General features: G+C 37.7%; 1 protein-coding gene across 1 annotated transcript in view; it reads right to left on the reverse strand.

Annotated features, from left to right (window-relative positions):
* Window positions 1–14,827, reverse strand: part of LOC113240578 (dynein heavy chain 1, axonemal) — a 41,603-nt gene that overhangs the window by 7,923 nt on the left and 18,853 nt on the right. The window contains exons 14-21 of the mRNA XM_026477913.1: window positions 13,975–14,116; window positions 12,988–13,129; window positions 9,038–9,265; window positions 7,980–8,078; window positions 6,288–6,431; window positions 4,704–4,884; window positions 3,978–4,138; window positions 1,418–1,517 (exon numbers count right to left, since the gene is read on the reverse strand). Of these exons, the coding sequence (XP_026333698.1) occupies window positions 1,418–1,517; window positions 3,978–4,138; window positions 4,704–4,884; window positions 6,288–6,431; window positions 7,980–8,078; window positions 9,038–9,265; window positions 12,988–13,129; window positions 13,975–14,116 (1,197 nt within the window). The remainder of the gene's footprint in view (window positions 1–1,417; window positions 1,518–3,977; window positions 4,139–4,703; window positions 4,885–6,287; window positions 6,432–7,979; window positions 8,079–9,037; window positions 9,266–12,987; window positions 13,130–13,974; window positions 14,117–14,827) is intronic.

Consider the following 14,827-nt stretch of genomic DNA (forward strand, 5'->3'; position numbering starts at 1 on the left):
AGTAACTTTTTTTTCATTTACATTCCCGCCTTTTTCATTTACTTTTTTTTAAATACTGTTTTATTTAACTTTCAATGTAGTTTTTTCGCAAATGTATTAAAAAACGTCGTCGTTTGATACACGTGCGGATTTGTCATTTTCACTTGTCTCGAGTCTTATATACAAGGTGTAAATTTGAGACGCGGCAACAAGGGCAGCTACCTTAATCGTTGTAGTTACAGGAAAATGGTTCTCGAAGACTATCCATGAATTTTGAAGATATTTTGATTGGCATTCACGGGTTTTGAAAATATGGTACAGTCAGCAAGATAATTTTTACAAATCTTTTTATTATGCCATTTGATCCGGTATGTGGTAAGGATCAATAGACTCTATGGGACCAACTGAGGTAAGAGTACTCTAAACGTCAGAAATCGCAAAAAACTTTTTACCATACATTTTGTAGGGACTTATTTAGAAATCAGTTATTCCAGGTAGTTACGGTAGCTAACAATATGGAAACTAACAAATTGACAACGTATTATGTATTTCAAAATAAAAACAATAACGAAAAGCAAAATATCAAAATAATATCAAAAGTCTATGATAATAAGTGCTCGAATTGATTGATGGATGCATCCATTCGCTCTCTTCCGCAAAGAGCAAGTAGCGGCTGAAATTCTACTCAGATGGATTCTATTGAAAATTGCTGCTTGTGCGTCTTTCAATTCTTGAACACTGTTGTATTTTTTTATACATTTAATTTTTTACATAGCCCCAAAGAAAAAATCAAGGGGCGTCAGATCAGGACCACGCGGTGGCCATTTGATAGGATCATGTGTTCCCATTAATTTGTTTCCTCGCTTGAGAACATTTTGATTAAAAATCGTCTTAAAAGTGACAATTCTCCATTAACAAAACAAAACAAAGCTGTTCCAGATTTAAAAAATAGTGATATGATTATGATTTGGTTTTACTGAAGTCTTATTTGTAGAGTAGTGGCCAGTATCGTTTCTAACAAAAACTTTTCATTTAAAATGTGTGGTAAAAGATTTTTTGCGATTTCTGCCATTTCGAGTACTCTTACTTCAGTAGGTCCCATAGAGACTGTTGATCCTTGCCAGAGACCGGATCGAAAGGCATAAAATTTTTTTTGTAAAAATTGCCTAACTGGCTGACTGTACCATTTTTTCAAAATCTGTGAATGCCAATCAAAATATCTTCAAAATTCATGGATAGTCTTCTAGAACCGTTTTCCTGTAATTACAACGATTAAGGTAGCTGGCCTTGCTGCCCCGTCTCAAATTTACACCCTGTATATAGTCTATAATGACTAACTTTCCATTATTGTATCAAAAATAACTATTTCTTCATCCTGTAAAGTTGTCAAAATTTAGGTAGTACCGGTTGCCAGTTTACAGTCGAAATGTCTGCTTACCAGCTTTCTCCATAAATTCGTCCCAATGCCTATCCTTCATGCCAGGGTTCCTCACTGCCTGGATTACCGGGATTAGAGGACGGAAGGTATCTATCATTTCCTGAAATATGATTGCTATTATCACTGTCCGGCCAATTTGTAGAGATGTATGAAGCATTCAGAGCACTGTGTGGCGCTGCACTGCGCACGACTTGCTCGTTCCGTTATTTGGTATAATAAAAAAATGCAGGTTCATTAGGATGTTTTCGTTCACCGCTAGCGAGAGGTATTACTAGTAAATAATCACAACTACGTTATTTAGAAACTAAAGTTATAGATACATGAATTCGAACACAGGCCGACACGGTAATTCACACCGTTGACCTTTCAATTAAGAAGCACCCGTTCTGCCACCGGGTTATAGCTGCTCATTTATTACACAGAATAAATAATATCAATGTTACAATATAACTATATTTATAGTAGTATGATTGTCACGGTTACCTATGAGTAGTCCGTAGTGACATTTTCCAGAAATAACGATTGCTCGAATTTTCATAACCTCGAAAGTAATTTTGTGAGGAAAATGTTTTTCTTTTAAACTTAACTTAACTTAACCGAACCTAATCGTGTCTTTGTGGTAAATATCCAACATATCCTGAAAGAACAACGGTTTCGTTATAATTCGGTTTTCGGTGTAATGAAAATTCGAACAAACGTTATTAAAACCAAAATTCGAGTTTGTGTTATCCATGGGCACACACATAGACAACCAGAAAGTACACTCAATCTCACGAAATAAATAAATGTAGGCTATACAAATATTTCTCTATTTCTGCATGGCAGACCAGCATGATATCCATTCGGCCACAGAGCAGGCACGGAGGAATTGAAATAATGAATTGTATGTATGAATAGTGCATCTTAAATAACCTATTCAATTATGTACGTGCATGTGCGGATATGAATATAAGTATAGCTTAAGTGAGACTTATGATTGTGTATATGTTTCAGTGGCGAGGATACATGTAACTCGATTTTCACCGGCGTGCCTAAAATTTTCCACATATTATGAAATACTACATTTTGTGCTAAATTTTATGTGTAGAATAAGTTAGCCAGTGAAATGAAGTATGCTAGTACATTTGTGTGCTAATAAAATGTGTTAAAGTGTCGCCAGGGTGCCACTTTTTCTTAAGGTTGAAACGCGCTCGGCTGACGCTGGTGGATTGTAATGTAGATTCCGCTTGGAATATTCTGAAGATTATAACGTAGCCAGGGCCTAGTTAGGCAGAGTAGTAGTACCTTCGGCAGCCAGCGCGCCTCCGTACATCTTGCTGAGTACGTTTAAAGTTCAAAATTCAAAAGGGTAAAGAACTAGTGGTAATAAATCCAGTTTTAACAATATTTATGGTATTGAAAATGTTTACCGCACAAGAGATTTTTGGTAACTGGTAAGCGGTTCAAAAAAATAATAAGAGAATACGTGTTCGCCGCGATCGGGCAGAGAGTGACGGTGAAACGAAACAAAATCAGAATGCGAGGCAAAAGAGCTATGGAACAATTCAAAATTTAAATATAAACACGAGTGGCCAGGAACCGGAGAAAGGCGATAAAAAGGTGGGATGACGATGTAAGGAGGTCACACTGTCACAAGGTAAGTGTTTTTTCTTTTGCTCCGGCTTTACTAACGACAATTTCACGCCTCGCCCCTGATATGTTTTATGTATAGTGTATTATCACAAGGCTTACTTGTGGCTAAAACACAGAGTTTTGTAACTGTTATGCACATTGTGAGAGTCTCGGTTATACCACTGTATGACTAATCACCAGGCTCCCTCCTCCTGAGCACAGGTTAATCACTCCTCTTATTAATTCCAGCTCGGTGAAGCTTTGCAAAAGTTAAGTAGAATAGGAAAAACTTAAAAAAGTAGGTAAGAAAATGTAATACTTAATAATAATAAATAAATTAAGTAATAAATCAAAGTAAAAATTAATTTTTAAAAGGTCACGAAAAAGAGCACATGGGGATATAAAAACTAATAATAATAGTAAAAAAAGTAGTCCCCGTTCATGACCCATTGATTTTTTACACCGTGTATATTATGTTTAACTGAAATATACTAAACAATAATAACGTGACAGCACAACCACACCAATTATCGGGTCTCGACCTAGGAAGTAGCAGTAGAGATACTTGTGAAGGAGTTTGTCCAGGGTGCCATCTTACCTATTTCTGCCGCCAAGCAGTAATGTCGGCATTACTGTGTTCCGGTTTTGAAAGGTAAGGGTGCTTGCTGGTGAAATTACAGGCGCATGGGACTTGTCAATTTATGTCTCAAGGTGACGGGCACGGTGGCATTGCCCCTAAGATCTTTGCGATTTAAAGCTCTTGAGTGGCAGTTAATTCTGGTGTACTATATCCCACATCATCAAGACATTTTGAAATGCTAAGTTTCCTGGCTATATCAGTAACGAACCCCGGCAACTTCTTATCTAACGCCCGCGGTCCTAGTGACTGAACCGCAGAGATAAAAAAAATAGGCAGTGTTCTTCAGAAAATATAATGGGCCTTGCATACCTTTATAGTAATAGCTACAGCCTGGATCTTGGGCATGTCGTGGAAGGTGCGTACGCATCGCACGATGGTCTTGTACAGATCATTGACCAGCGGTTCAATCTGGTCAGCATCCACGTACATCAGAGGGTTGTCAAACCACATCTCCTGGTGTTTCATGAAGTCTGCAACAACGCTTTTGTTTTTATTACCTTGTTTCCGACTTCAGGCTATTTACTTTCTTATATTATTATTTAATATTTTATTACTTATTCTCATATATTATGAGACATTAAAGGGCAGGGATCTCCTGAAATGACATTGTGTAGGCCGAAGACCACCATGACGCCTAACCACCATGGCGCGAGTTGGAAACGTCACACAATGTCTAGACCAGTGCGCTGTCATATTTCATCTTGCGTCTTCAACTTTTGTCTGACGTCATGCGTATGTAATATTGATTGCAATAAGACGCATGCAGTCCAATGTCCACTACGCCTTATTCAGTTAATAAATTCGATAATCTTCTATATAATCCATTGTTTTAACTTTATCTTCCGCCTTTTTTCTGGTAAAACCTACAGAATGTTGCAGATGAACCCACCCGTGCCAAATTGGCGTGCACTAAGGGCATATACCTATATTGTTGTCTCCCCACTATTTTCAGAGGAAGATGGACATGAAAGTGCACCGGTGTGGACATATCAATATGATCCCAACGTGTTCTCAATTGAAGTAACGTTTACTCACCAGAGGAAGTAACCCAAAGGTTCTTGTAAGGTTCGAACTCGCGCACTAGTTTATTTAAGTCAATAAAGGGCACGACTGTTAAGCCAAACAACTTCTGGCGCTGGTTGAGCACGCGGCCCCAGTCTTGAGCATCCTTCATGCCTTTCCATGCCTTCTTTATGTCGTTTGCGATCTCATGCACCTATTAAGAGACGGTTGTTTATAATGGGGAAGGTTTTTGTACACCCTATATTGCAACCTCAACAATAAAGTGAGTTAATTCGAAAAGTTACATTTTTATATAATAAAAATAATATATAAATATAACTTTTTTTATAAAAAAAGACGATCTCAAAAGTTTGTGGAATTACATCTACTTGCCAAGTTTTATTGAAATCGGTTACTGAAAAGTGCGCGAAACCGAATTCATCCCCTACTTTGCCACCCTTAGAGGTGAAATATTTCCTTCAAATTTAAATGGGACCAATACTGAAATACCCTCTTTCCAAAAAAAAAAGAATCATCAAAATTAGTTTAATTCGGAGTCCTCCAAAATGATTTTTTGTGAAATGACTCCGCTAATTTGTTATACTTGTTAATAAACAAAGATGGAAACATTCATTCGGATCGGCTGGATGCAAACCAGCACCCTCAGGCAATCCGTGCCAGATGGTCTGTCCATAAAGCCGCGGAACGAACGTGCTTGTTGCAGATCTTAGTTTTTGGTTTTTAACGACTTTTTAGTTTTACTCAAGGTCAACTTTTACTCAAGGACTTTTTGGTCTCAGATCTTTGCGTTTTAAAGCTCTGAGTGGCACTGCAACTATTACAGGCGTGTAGTTTACCATCAGGCGCACGACTTGTTCGTTCCGTCACTTGATACTCTAAAAAAATGCTAAATAAGCTTGAACGACTGCAAAAGATATGTATAAGGTTTTGGCTTTGGGCTTCGTAAATATGACCGAATTTCACATTTCCGCAGTCAGCTCAAATGGCTTCCCATCCGTCTCCGCAGGAATTTGCATATTGTCTCCATTCTTTATAATATTTTACATAACCCTGTGTCTCCCGGGTACCTCAAAGAGCGTTTCAGCTTCCTTAGGTCCCAGGATAAACCCTGTCGCTCTCTTGTTAGGTCCCAGTTATCTTTTCCATGCTTCAATTCCGGTTTCTATTATCACTCCTTCACTGTTCATGCGGTCAGACTTTGGAATGCACTTCCTATTACAGTTCACGAATGTAAATCGATAACTATTTTTAAAGTGAGAGTTAAAGAGCATTATTTATCTACTATTCCATAAATATCTTAGGTATTATATTATAAAATATGTATTTAACTAAGTATTTATATAATTTATAACAATTTAATATTATTATATTATTTTTATTTATTTTTTTTCCTTGTTTTGTTGTGCACATATGCCCGTTCTTTTAGTTATAGTGTCCTGTATTTAGGTCTGCAGGAAGAAATTTCTATTAGAAATAAGCAGAACCTTTTGTTTTTAATTTCGCTTGTATTCTTTGTGACTTGTTGTATTTTTCCTGTACAATAAACTATTAAATAAAAAAATAAACAAAAAAAACTTTATTTGCTGCCGTCAGTACCTTAGAGAAATCGTTTTGCAGCGTGAGCGCCATGCACTGAGCGCTATAGTAATCGATCTTGTCATATAGAGCTTGTTCATCTTGCATGTGCAGCTTCAGGAACTTCTCTTGCTCCTCTTCCAAGAAGTCGTAAGTTACATCCACCTGCACACCAAATCACAGTATAAATAAATAAATAAATAATTGACGCACTCACTCATAGTCCAGCAAGGGAAACCCTGTATCGCAGGTGCCATGGACACACACAACCACAAATCTGTGGCTCTAGTGAAAAGGGGTACAAGTAGCCGACTTCTCCTTGTAAAGTTGGGTTTATTTTCTTGTACCCTTTTCACTAGAGTCATAGAAATTACACCCAAACACACAAAAGAAATAAATGTAGGCCATGCAAATATTTCTCCCGGGTCGGGAATCGATCCCTGGAGCTCTGCGTGGCAGACCAGCATGGTAACCATTCGTCCACGGAGGCAGTTAAGGTATATGGAGATCTTTTTGGTTTTGGAGATTGTTACACATAGGAAATTAAACTATGTTCTAGGATCTAAATTACGTATATATTTTTTTTTAAGTAAACCAAAGGGCCCGAAATGGTTGCTTATGCTCTGGCCACACAGGGGCGGCCGCGTTTTAGTATGGCAGGATTCATTTGAACTCGTAAGTACATTACAAAAATTCTCGCGCTCCGAACGCTTCTGCGGTCGCCTCTGTGTGAACATTAATTGCAAAAAATATACAAAGTAATTTGTAAAATACTAACAACCTCGCAAGACTATATAAATAGTTTTTTTCAAATGGGGAAATCTAAAACCATTAAAGATACAAGAAAACTGTCAAAGGAATCATTACGTCTTTTTTTGTGAAAACAATGTTGGCATAGTTTTGGTCAAGCATGAGTTGACCATAAAAATTAATAAAAATGATGAAATTTTTTTTAGTGCTGATCGACAGTTTTATGTAAAGATCATTTCATTCACGGGACGAACAAAATCGGGATAGCAGAAGACGGACAAATTTCATAAAATGTTTTTCATATAAAATGAATAAAATTGACAATTTTTTTAACTTAAATTTTTATTGAATTGATATTCAATAATTTTTATGTGCATTACTCCGCTAGTTTTTATAATTATTAATACAAAGATCGAACACTCAGAAAAAATTCCTTCGATCCGGCCGGATTCGAACCGACGTCTTCTAGCATACCGTGCCAGACGCTATACCAACTGAGCCACGGAACGAACCATAGGACCTTACGAATTTTTCTATTTGCTTACGTGGTATCTTTGTATCTGGTTTTTCAGCCGTGAGAAATCTATGATATTTCGTCACGCAGTTGGATCTTTTTAGTTTTATTTACTTTAGACAGATTAGAAAAAATCCTTTCAAGATATAACAACAAATGTTTTTTTATGCTAATAGCATTGACTTACAAATAAATGGACGACGGGTCTAATACAAAAACCACGAAAAAAATGTCCCAAGTCAACCTATTCGAAATTTAAATTGTAATGTCATCGCAGTATCGCGCTGTCAGTCGAACAAATGAAGACTAAAGCGGAGTGTCGCGCTCTGTATACTATTTTAGCGCCTTACAAGTGCGGACACTTTTTAGCGCGGACCCGACGTCCATATAATTGTAAGTCAATGGCTAATAGAGTACGTTTCTCATAAGGACAATTTCATTAGAGTTACCTGTTTAGTAATATTTAGGGGCCATCCAATGGCCTCCCATAGAGCTTTGAAATCGTCATCGTCAAGAGGCCTATAGAACACTTCTAGTACTTCATAATCCTGTAAAAGTTAAAAGTAGTATTGCAAATAAATCATGACAATTTTGAAAACAGTTTTTCCCCGCGACTAAATATCTCGTGTTAAATGGATCGTGTTTTTTTAAAACAAACACTACTAGCGTATTTAGCGGAACAAAAAAATGTCAATATAAAATCATAGGTAAAGTTAACATCAAGAAGCTGGAAAACTACAGACCCATCAGTCTAGTGTTGCATATTTACAAGCTTTTCTGTCCAGTTTTGGTTAACAGACTCGACAGAAAAGTAGAATTTTCCAACCCATACAACAGGCAGGTTTTCGCTCAGGTTTCAGTACAAATGACCATCTTCAGACTTTTAAAAGTGGTGGTTCATAGAATGAGCCCTAGCTAGATGCTGTATCGATGAAAGGAACATACAAGTCCTCAATCATCTCCATCAGAACGCTAACGAACGCGGCGGCCGCGTGTCTATCGCGCGTTTCAGTGTGCCAGGGTTGATATGAACTCGTACATTACAAAAATTCCCGCGCCCGGAACGCTTCCGCGGCCGACTCTGTGTGGTCAGAGCATTATTTTAGCTTGTTTCTAAGGTCCAAGGTTTAAGGACTTTTATAAGGTCGGATAGAGTACATCCTATCGTGTAACAAATTAGCACATTCTTTAGAGAATAACCCTTAGCTGTATCGTATATTTTTTGTAAGACCGTTGTTTAGTAGTAAATACCTAAGCCATTTGATCTAACAAAACAGTTTTTTCCCCGCTTCTCCGCCGGTGACTAGCCTAAATACATATTATCGTCTCCAAAAAAATCCCTGCCGTGCTTTTCGGTCACTACGTGCTGGGCCTAATGGAAGAAGACAGGCTCTGTCAGATGTATAGATACACCTTTTCCATTGTGCGTTCTTACAAAATCTACTCGCTTGGCCTGTCCCCATGCAATGGTGTAGGAATCAAAATGTTGTTTATTATTGCAACTTACGGTAAACACTTTCCTCATAATATCTTCCTGTTGCTTCAACAAAAAAGGAATAGACTCCATCCATTCGCGAATCTCGAAGACATGTTCGATAGTGTTCGGTTTCTCGCCTAGCTTGCGCATTATGTTCTTGTAAGCTTGAATGACATCATCTAGGACCAGTCTTATTTCTTCTGCCCACATCGTTAGAAGGGCGTTCATTATATCATTCCGCTTATGTATTAGTTGTTGCTGGAATTGATTTTTATCGTTAGTAAAAGCTTTTCATACTAACTTGCCATAGACTTTAGTCTCGATAGAGTGGGTGGCATTTAGTTGAACGGTTATTTATTTGCCAAAAACAAAAGATATTCCTATCTTTCACACAGTTATCAACATCCATTTTATAGTAGCATGATTAAATATCCAAAAAAAAACCTAAAATATGGACACATTGAATCGGGAGTAAGGTTCGAAACACAAAACTGCGAATCAGCGCGACGCGAATTCCAGCGTTAGAGATTTAGTGTGGCAAGGCATCTCACTGCCACGGATCCCGTAATCATTCCTTCGACTATCGCCAACCGCACTGAAAGTGTTTTTTTAAACTAGGTAGCGACATGGATCGTAAAAAGAGGGTTGCACTCATTGACTTACAATTATATGGACGTCGGGTGCGCGCTAAAAAGTGTCCGAACTTATAGGGCGTTAAAATCGTATACAGAGCGTCATTCACGCTTTAGTCTTCGTTTGTTCGACTGACAGCGAAGCAAGCAAAATTAGACAGTACTGCGATGACATTACAATTTAAATTCAACGTTTTAGCTTTTTCATATTCCTTTACATGTCACTACGTTTAAATAGGTTGACTTGGGACATTTTTTTCGTGGTTTTTGTATTAGACCCGTCGTCCATTTATTTGTAAGTCAATGGTTGCACTGCTGTTATTGGTAAGAAAGTATAGGAAAAAAACACAAAGAAGATTAACATTGCAGGAATGCGCGATGCGGAGCAATTCGCAAATTCTTGCGATGCGTCGTGCGAGCTCGTAGATGTCTGCGGTGCGGTGTCGCAGTTTTGTGTTTCGACCCTTAGGAAAGAGTAGCCAAAGTAAAAGCGCGAAAGAAACATGCTTTTGTAAATAGATTTTTTTTGTAATATCAAGTGACAGGACGAACAATTCTTGCGGTTGGTGTTAAGTAACACGCCTTACAATGCCAATCAGTGTAGTGTTTAAATCACATAGATCTCAGGGGCATTACGACTGCCCCATGTGCCTGTAATTTCATAAGCACGTTGACCCTTCAAAACTGGAATACGGTAATGGTGACATTACTGCTTGGCGGCAGAAACAGGTAAGGTGGCAGCATTTCCCTGAGACGAACTCTTTCACTGGGAGCTCTACTGCTATTAAACGAGCCCCTAAGTGTCCTAAAAACAAGTTAAAAACATCATGGTCTTCAATAAAAAAGTAAATATTGATATTAAAAACATCCTTAGACAGAAGAGATCTTATGTTCATGTCCTGCTTCTTGCGCAAAATCCTGATAAGGCCTGTTGGGCGTTATTAGTAACAGGACAGGTTGGTAATACAGTCCTGCGAGGTTGTTAGCAACCTCGCAGGACACTATAAACAACAACTTTTGTTCCATGGCTTTTAATAATTCATTAGATTTTACTTTGGTCCAAAAATAAATTTAAATAGACCGCGATAAACAGTGATAACTCTGTGCGGCAGCAAAAGAAAGCACCCACCACCAAATTATTTTTATGAATCTGCACGATGGAAGGGTTGCTAAACAATTTACTACCAAATATAGATGTAAAACATGTCAGATAGTACAATAACTTATCTATGATTATGGTACAACACAAAATCCGCTATTTGTAGTGGACATTTTTGGTTTAGGTAGGTACGTTTATTCCGTAGATAGGGCAGCTCCTTTCCTTTATTTTTTTTCCATCCTCTAAGTTCTGCATTCGTGACTACCACGGAAGAAAAAACAATGGGAACGCCTAATCCTCGATTACTATGAGAACCGATGTCGCCAAAACTCACACATGCTTAATTTGAAACACTAAAAATCATGATATTGATTGGTCGTACTTTCAAATTTAAAACGAAATTACAAATTCTGGATTGTTAATGTAATTTAAACTTTGCCCTGCTGGCATATCGTTGAAAGTTCAATAGTATTATTACTATTATTACAAGTTACGACGTTTTGATATTATATTGAAATTTCTATCAATGTAGCCATTGACTTACAAATAAATGGACGACGGGTCTAATACAAAAACCACGAAAAAAATGTCCCAAGTCAACCTATTCGAAATTTAAATTGTAATGTCATCGCAGTATCGCGCTGTCAGTCGAACAAATGACTAAAGCGGAGTTTGGCGCTCTGTACACGATTTTAGCGCCTTACAAGTGCGGACACTTTAGCGCGGACCCGACGTCCATATAATTCTAAGTCAATGAATGTAGCACTCTATTTAGCGATTAATTACTGAACGACGACGAATTGGAGTTATTAATTTAGTTATTCAAACAAGAAGTGACCATATTGCAGGGGTATAAGCTTTACTTTCTTGTAACAACAAAATATTTCGATAAACAGAAAATTGAAAATTTATTAAACGGGTAATAGTTTTGGTGCAGCTATCATTTTTGTACTCCAAAACAGCACAATAAGGCATTTTTGTAGGATTGTAGAATTAAAATAGAAAGAATGACACAAACATACCATACAAAGCAAAAATGGTGGACTCAGATATTCTTTCGAGTATTCTACTGTATTTATTGTTCAGTGGTGACTACAATCCACTCCTTTATATACATTGACTTACAATTATATGGACGTCGGATCCGCGCTAAAAAGTGTCCGCACTTGTAAGGCGCTAAAATCGTATACAGAGCGCGACACTCCGCTTTAGTCTTCATTTGTTCTATTGACAGCGCGATACTGCGATGACATTACAATTTAAATTTCGAATAGGTTGACTTGGGACATTTTTTTCGTGGTTTTTGTATTAGACCCGTCGTCCATTTATTCGTAAGTCAATGTTTATATACTTATATATAAACGCATAAACCTCACTTAATATTACAGTAAATTTATTACGTTTTGTAAAAAGTGATGGAACAAAAGTTGTTGTTCATGATGTTAGTAATATAGTTTGGCGAGGATTATAGTACTTTACAAATAACCTTATATACGGTTCGATTTTTTTAACTGGGATAGTATAGGGAAATCCGGAACCATCCTAGATAGATACAGGGAAAACGTTTTAGAACCTATTAGGTCTTTTTTGCGAAAACAAATTTGACATAACCAATTACTTGGTCAGGCGTGAGGCAATTTTGTTTTTGATGCTTATTGAAAGCTAATATGTCGATGAAATTTTTTTGGGGCTGAAATTCTTATTCGTATATAGTCCATAATTTTATAATAGTTACACAATTATGTATGGAGTTCCATCAGGATCTACCAATATTAAAAACAAAAAAAAACAGTCCTGAAATTGAAGTCGAATGCAGTCTCATGCAATGAAGCATGATCGGGCAGTCAACCCTACCAGCCACAACACGAAGAACGTTATTTGAGTTGCTACGGGCATTGCTTAGCAACGAGGCAGCTCTCTTTCTAAGAATAGCATGAACGCCATTCGTCTGATCTGCAGTACTGCGGCAACGCCAGCAACACTGTAAGTGCGTTGTTGTACTGAATGCGGGGGCGTTAATTGTCTTCTGGGAATGGTTGACCCACATATTACGGGTATAAAAGGTTTGGCAGAATAAAACCTACCTAAAATATTATTACTCACTTTTTTTTTATTCAAATGTAAGTGTCCATTTGACCTTAATACGTCCTACGTTTTAGTTACGAATCTTGGGTATAACGGATACCCAAAATTTGTACTGGAAATAATGATCTCTAGGTTTCTACGTTTCCAGAATAGAGAGAAATCACCTTGAGAGTATCGATGTTGAGCGCGAAGGGCCCAATGCCTATGAATTGTGGCAGGCGCCAGATCAGGTCCCACTTGGCGTCATAGTGCTTTTGAACTTCTTCGCGCATTTCACTCGCAGAGTGTTTCTCTTCCCTGAACGTCCTGGAATAATCAAAGCACATTTTAAGATTTGCAAGATAATAAATAATTTTCACTTGCTAATCTCAATGTCATCCTATTCTAACCCGAAAGGTAACCTAGACTTAAAAATGCGAACAGCAAATTCGTTTACAGAATTTGATTGTCGTGTCGATTCTCATGAGCTAAAAATCCACGACAAACATGTACAGCAACAACATCGGCAATTTTAATCAAATAACTGCTTTTTCGGTTGGTCAGAATCACAGACATATATCTCTAAACTGTGGAAGCATAGCAGCGGCAACTAATTGTTTTTATATTACACTGGGCTCTCGGAGTAGTTTTTTTTATAACATCAAGTGACGGAACAAATAAGTCGTGCGTCAGATGGTAAGCTACACGCCTGTTAAGAATAGTTAGTGCTACTCAAAGCTTTAAATCACAAAGATCTGAGGGGCACTACAATTGTGCCTGTCACCCTGTGACATAAGTTGACAAGTCAATGTGCCTGTAATTTCATCAGCACCCTTACCCTTCAAAACTGGAACACAGTAATGCTGACATTACTGTTTGGCTGCAGAAATAGGAAAGGTGGCAGTACTTCCATGGACGAACTCTTTCACAAGGAGCTCTACTGCTACTAAACATACACTTGCGGCGTCTATTTAGATATAAGTCTGTATCGCCAATCAACCTATGATCGTGCAGTCAGTGTTGTGGCTCTTTGTACACCACTGTGTCAAGAAAGGCAAACATTAGTGGATGCACTTAAACGGTCCTATGTTCTTTATCTTTTTCTTTACAACTTTCGTGGTTGCAGGCGAAAGTTAGTTTCATATATAATTATTGTTAAAAATATTACTTACTCAACATAAGTTTCAACTTCAAGGTTATAAATTTCAGTGTAACACTCGTATTCGCGCAAGTATGCGTACAGAGGGATCACTGCCTTGCGGTACGCCTTTAGCAGGCGCTCGCGATATTCGCATACGTTCGGCTCCATTAGACCTAACCCCAAGAGTTAACATTAAAAGTGGTGGCAAAAGACTGTATCGATAAACGCGCGATTGCATCGATGAAAACGCCTATGAATCTCAAGTGTAGTTGTGCAATCGCGCGTTTGTGTCGATGCAGTCGCGCGCTTGCATCGCGTTTGCATTGCGGCTTAAAATCGCGCGCTCGTGTAATCGCGCGTTTGTATCGCTGCTAAAAGTCTCCGTGTGTAACCGCCCTTAAGCTTACTATATCTGCCATCTACACTACGTACGTCTGTACGTCTCACATTTGGACGAAAGTCTTCTCCAAGGACCTTATTATCATTGAGACTGGATCACATGCAAGTTGAGAATAGCAATGCGCAATTTGAATGATTTCGACATTCCACTCGTTAGTAATTACTACTTCTGCCATTCGAATGACAAATTAGTAACCTACTAATTTTCGTATTCGAATGGTCTGAATGATCATTTATTGCTAATTATTATACTAATCCATATATTCCAATTAGCATTTATGCCTAGCTCTCTCTGAGATATGGTAAATAAATACCGGAAATGTGACTGGGATAATTTGTGTTTAATTTTTTCTTAGTTAAAAATGAGCATATTCAAACATATCAATGACTTTCCAGAGTAGCGGCCTATTTCAAAAACAACGAATCATCAGGAATATAGTTTAAAAAAACTGAGGAATAACGCAATTCATAATGCAATTGTTTCT

The sequence above is a fragment of the Hyposmocoma kahamanoa genome, unplaced genomic scaffold (assembly GCF_003589595.1).
Source record: "Hyposmocoma kahamanoa isolate Upper Pololo Valley unplaced genomic scaffold, ASM358959v1 157, whole genome shotgun sequence".
Classification (NCBI taxonomy): Eukaryota; Metazoa; Arthropoda; class Insecta; order Lepidoptera; family Cosmopterigidae; genus Hyposmocoma; species Hyposmocoma kahamanoa.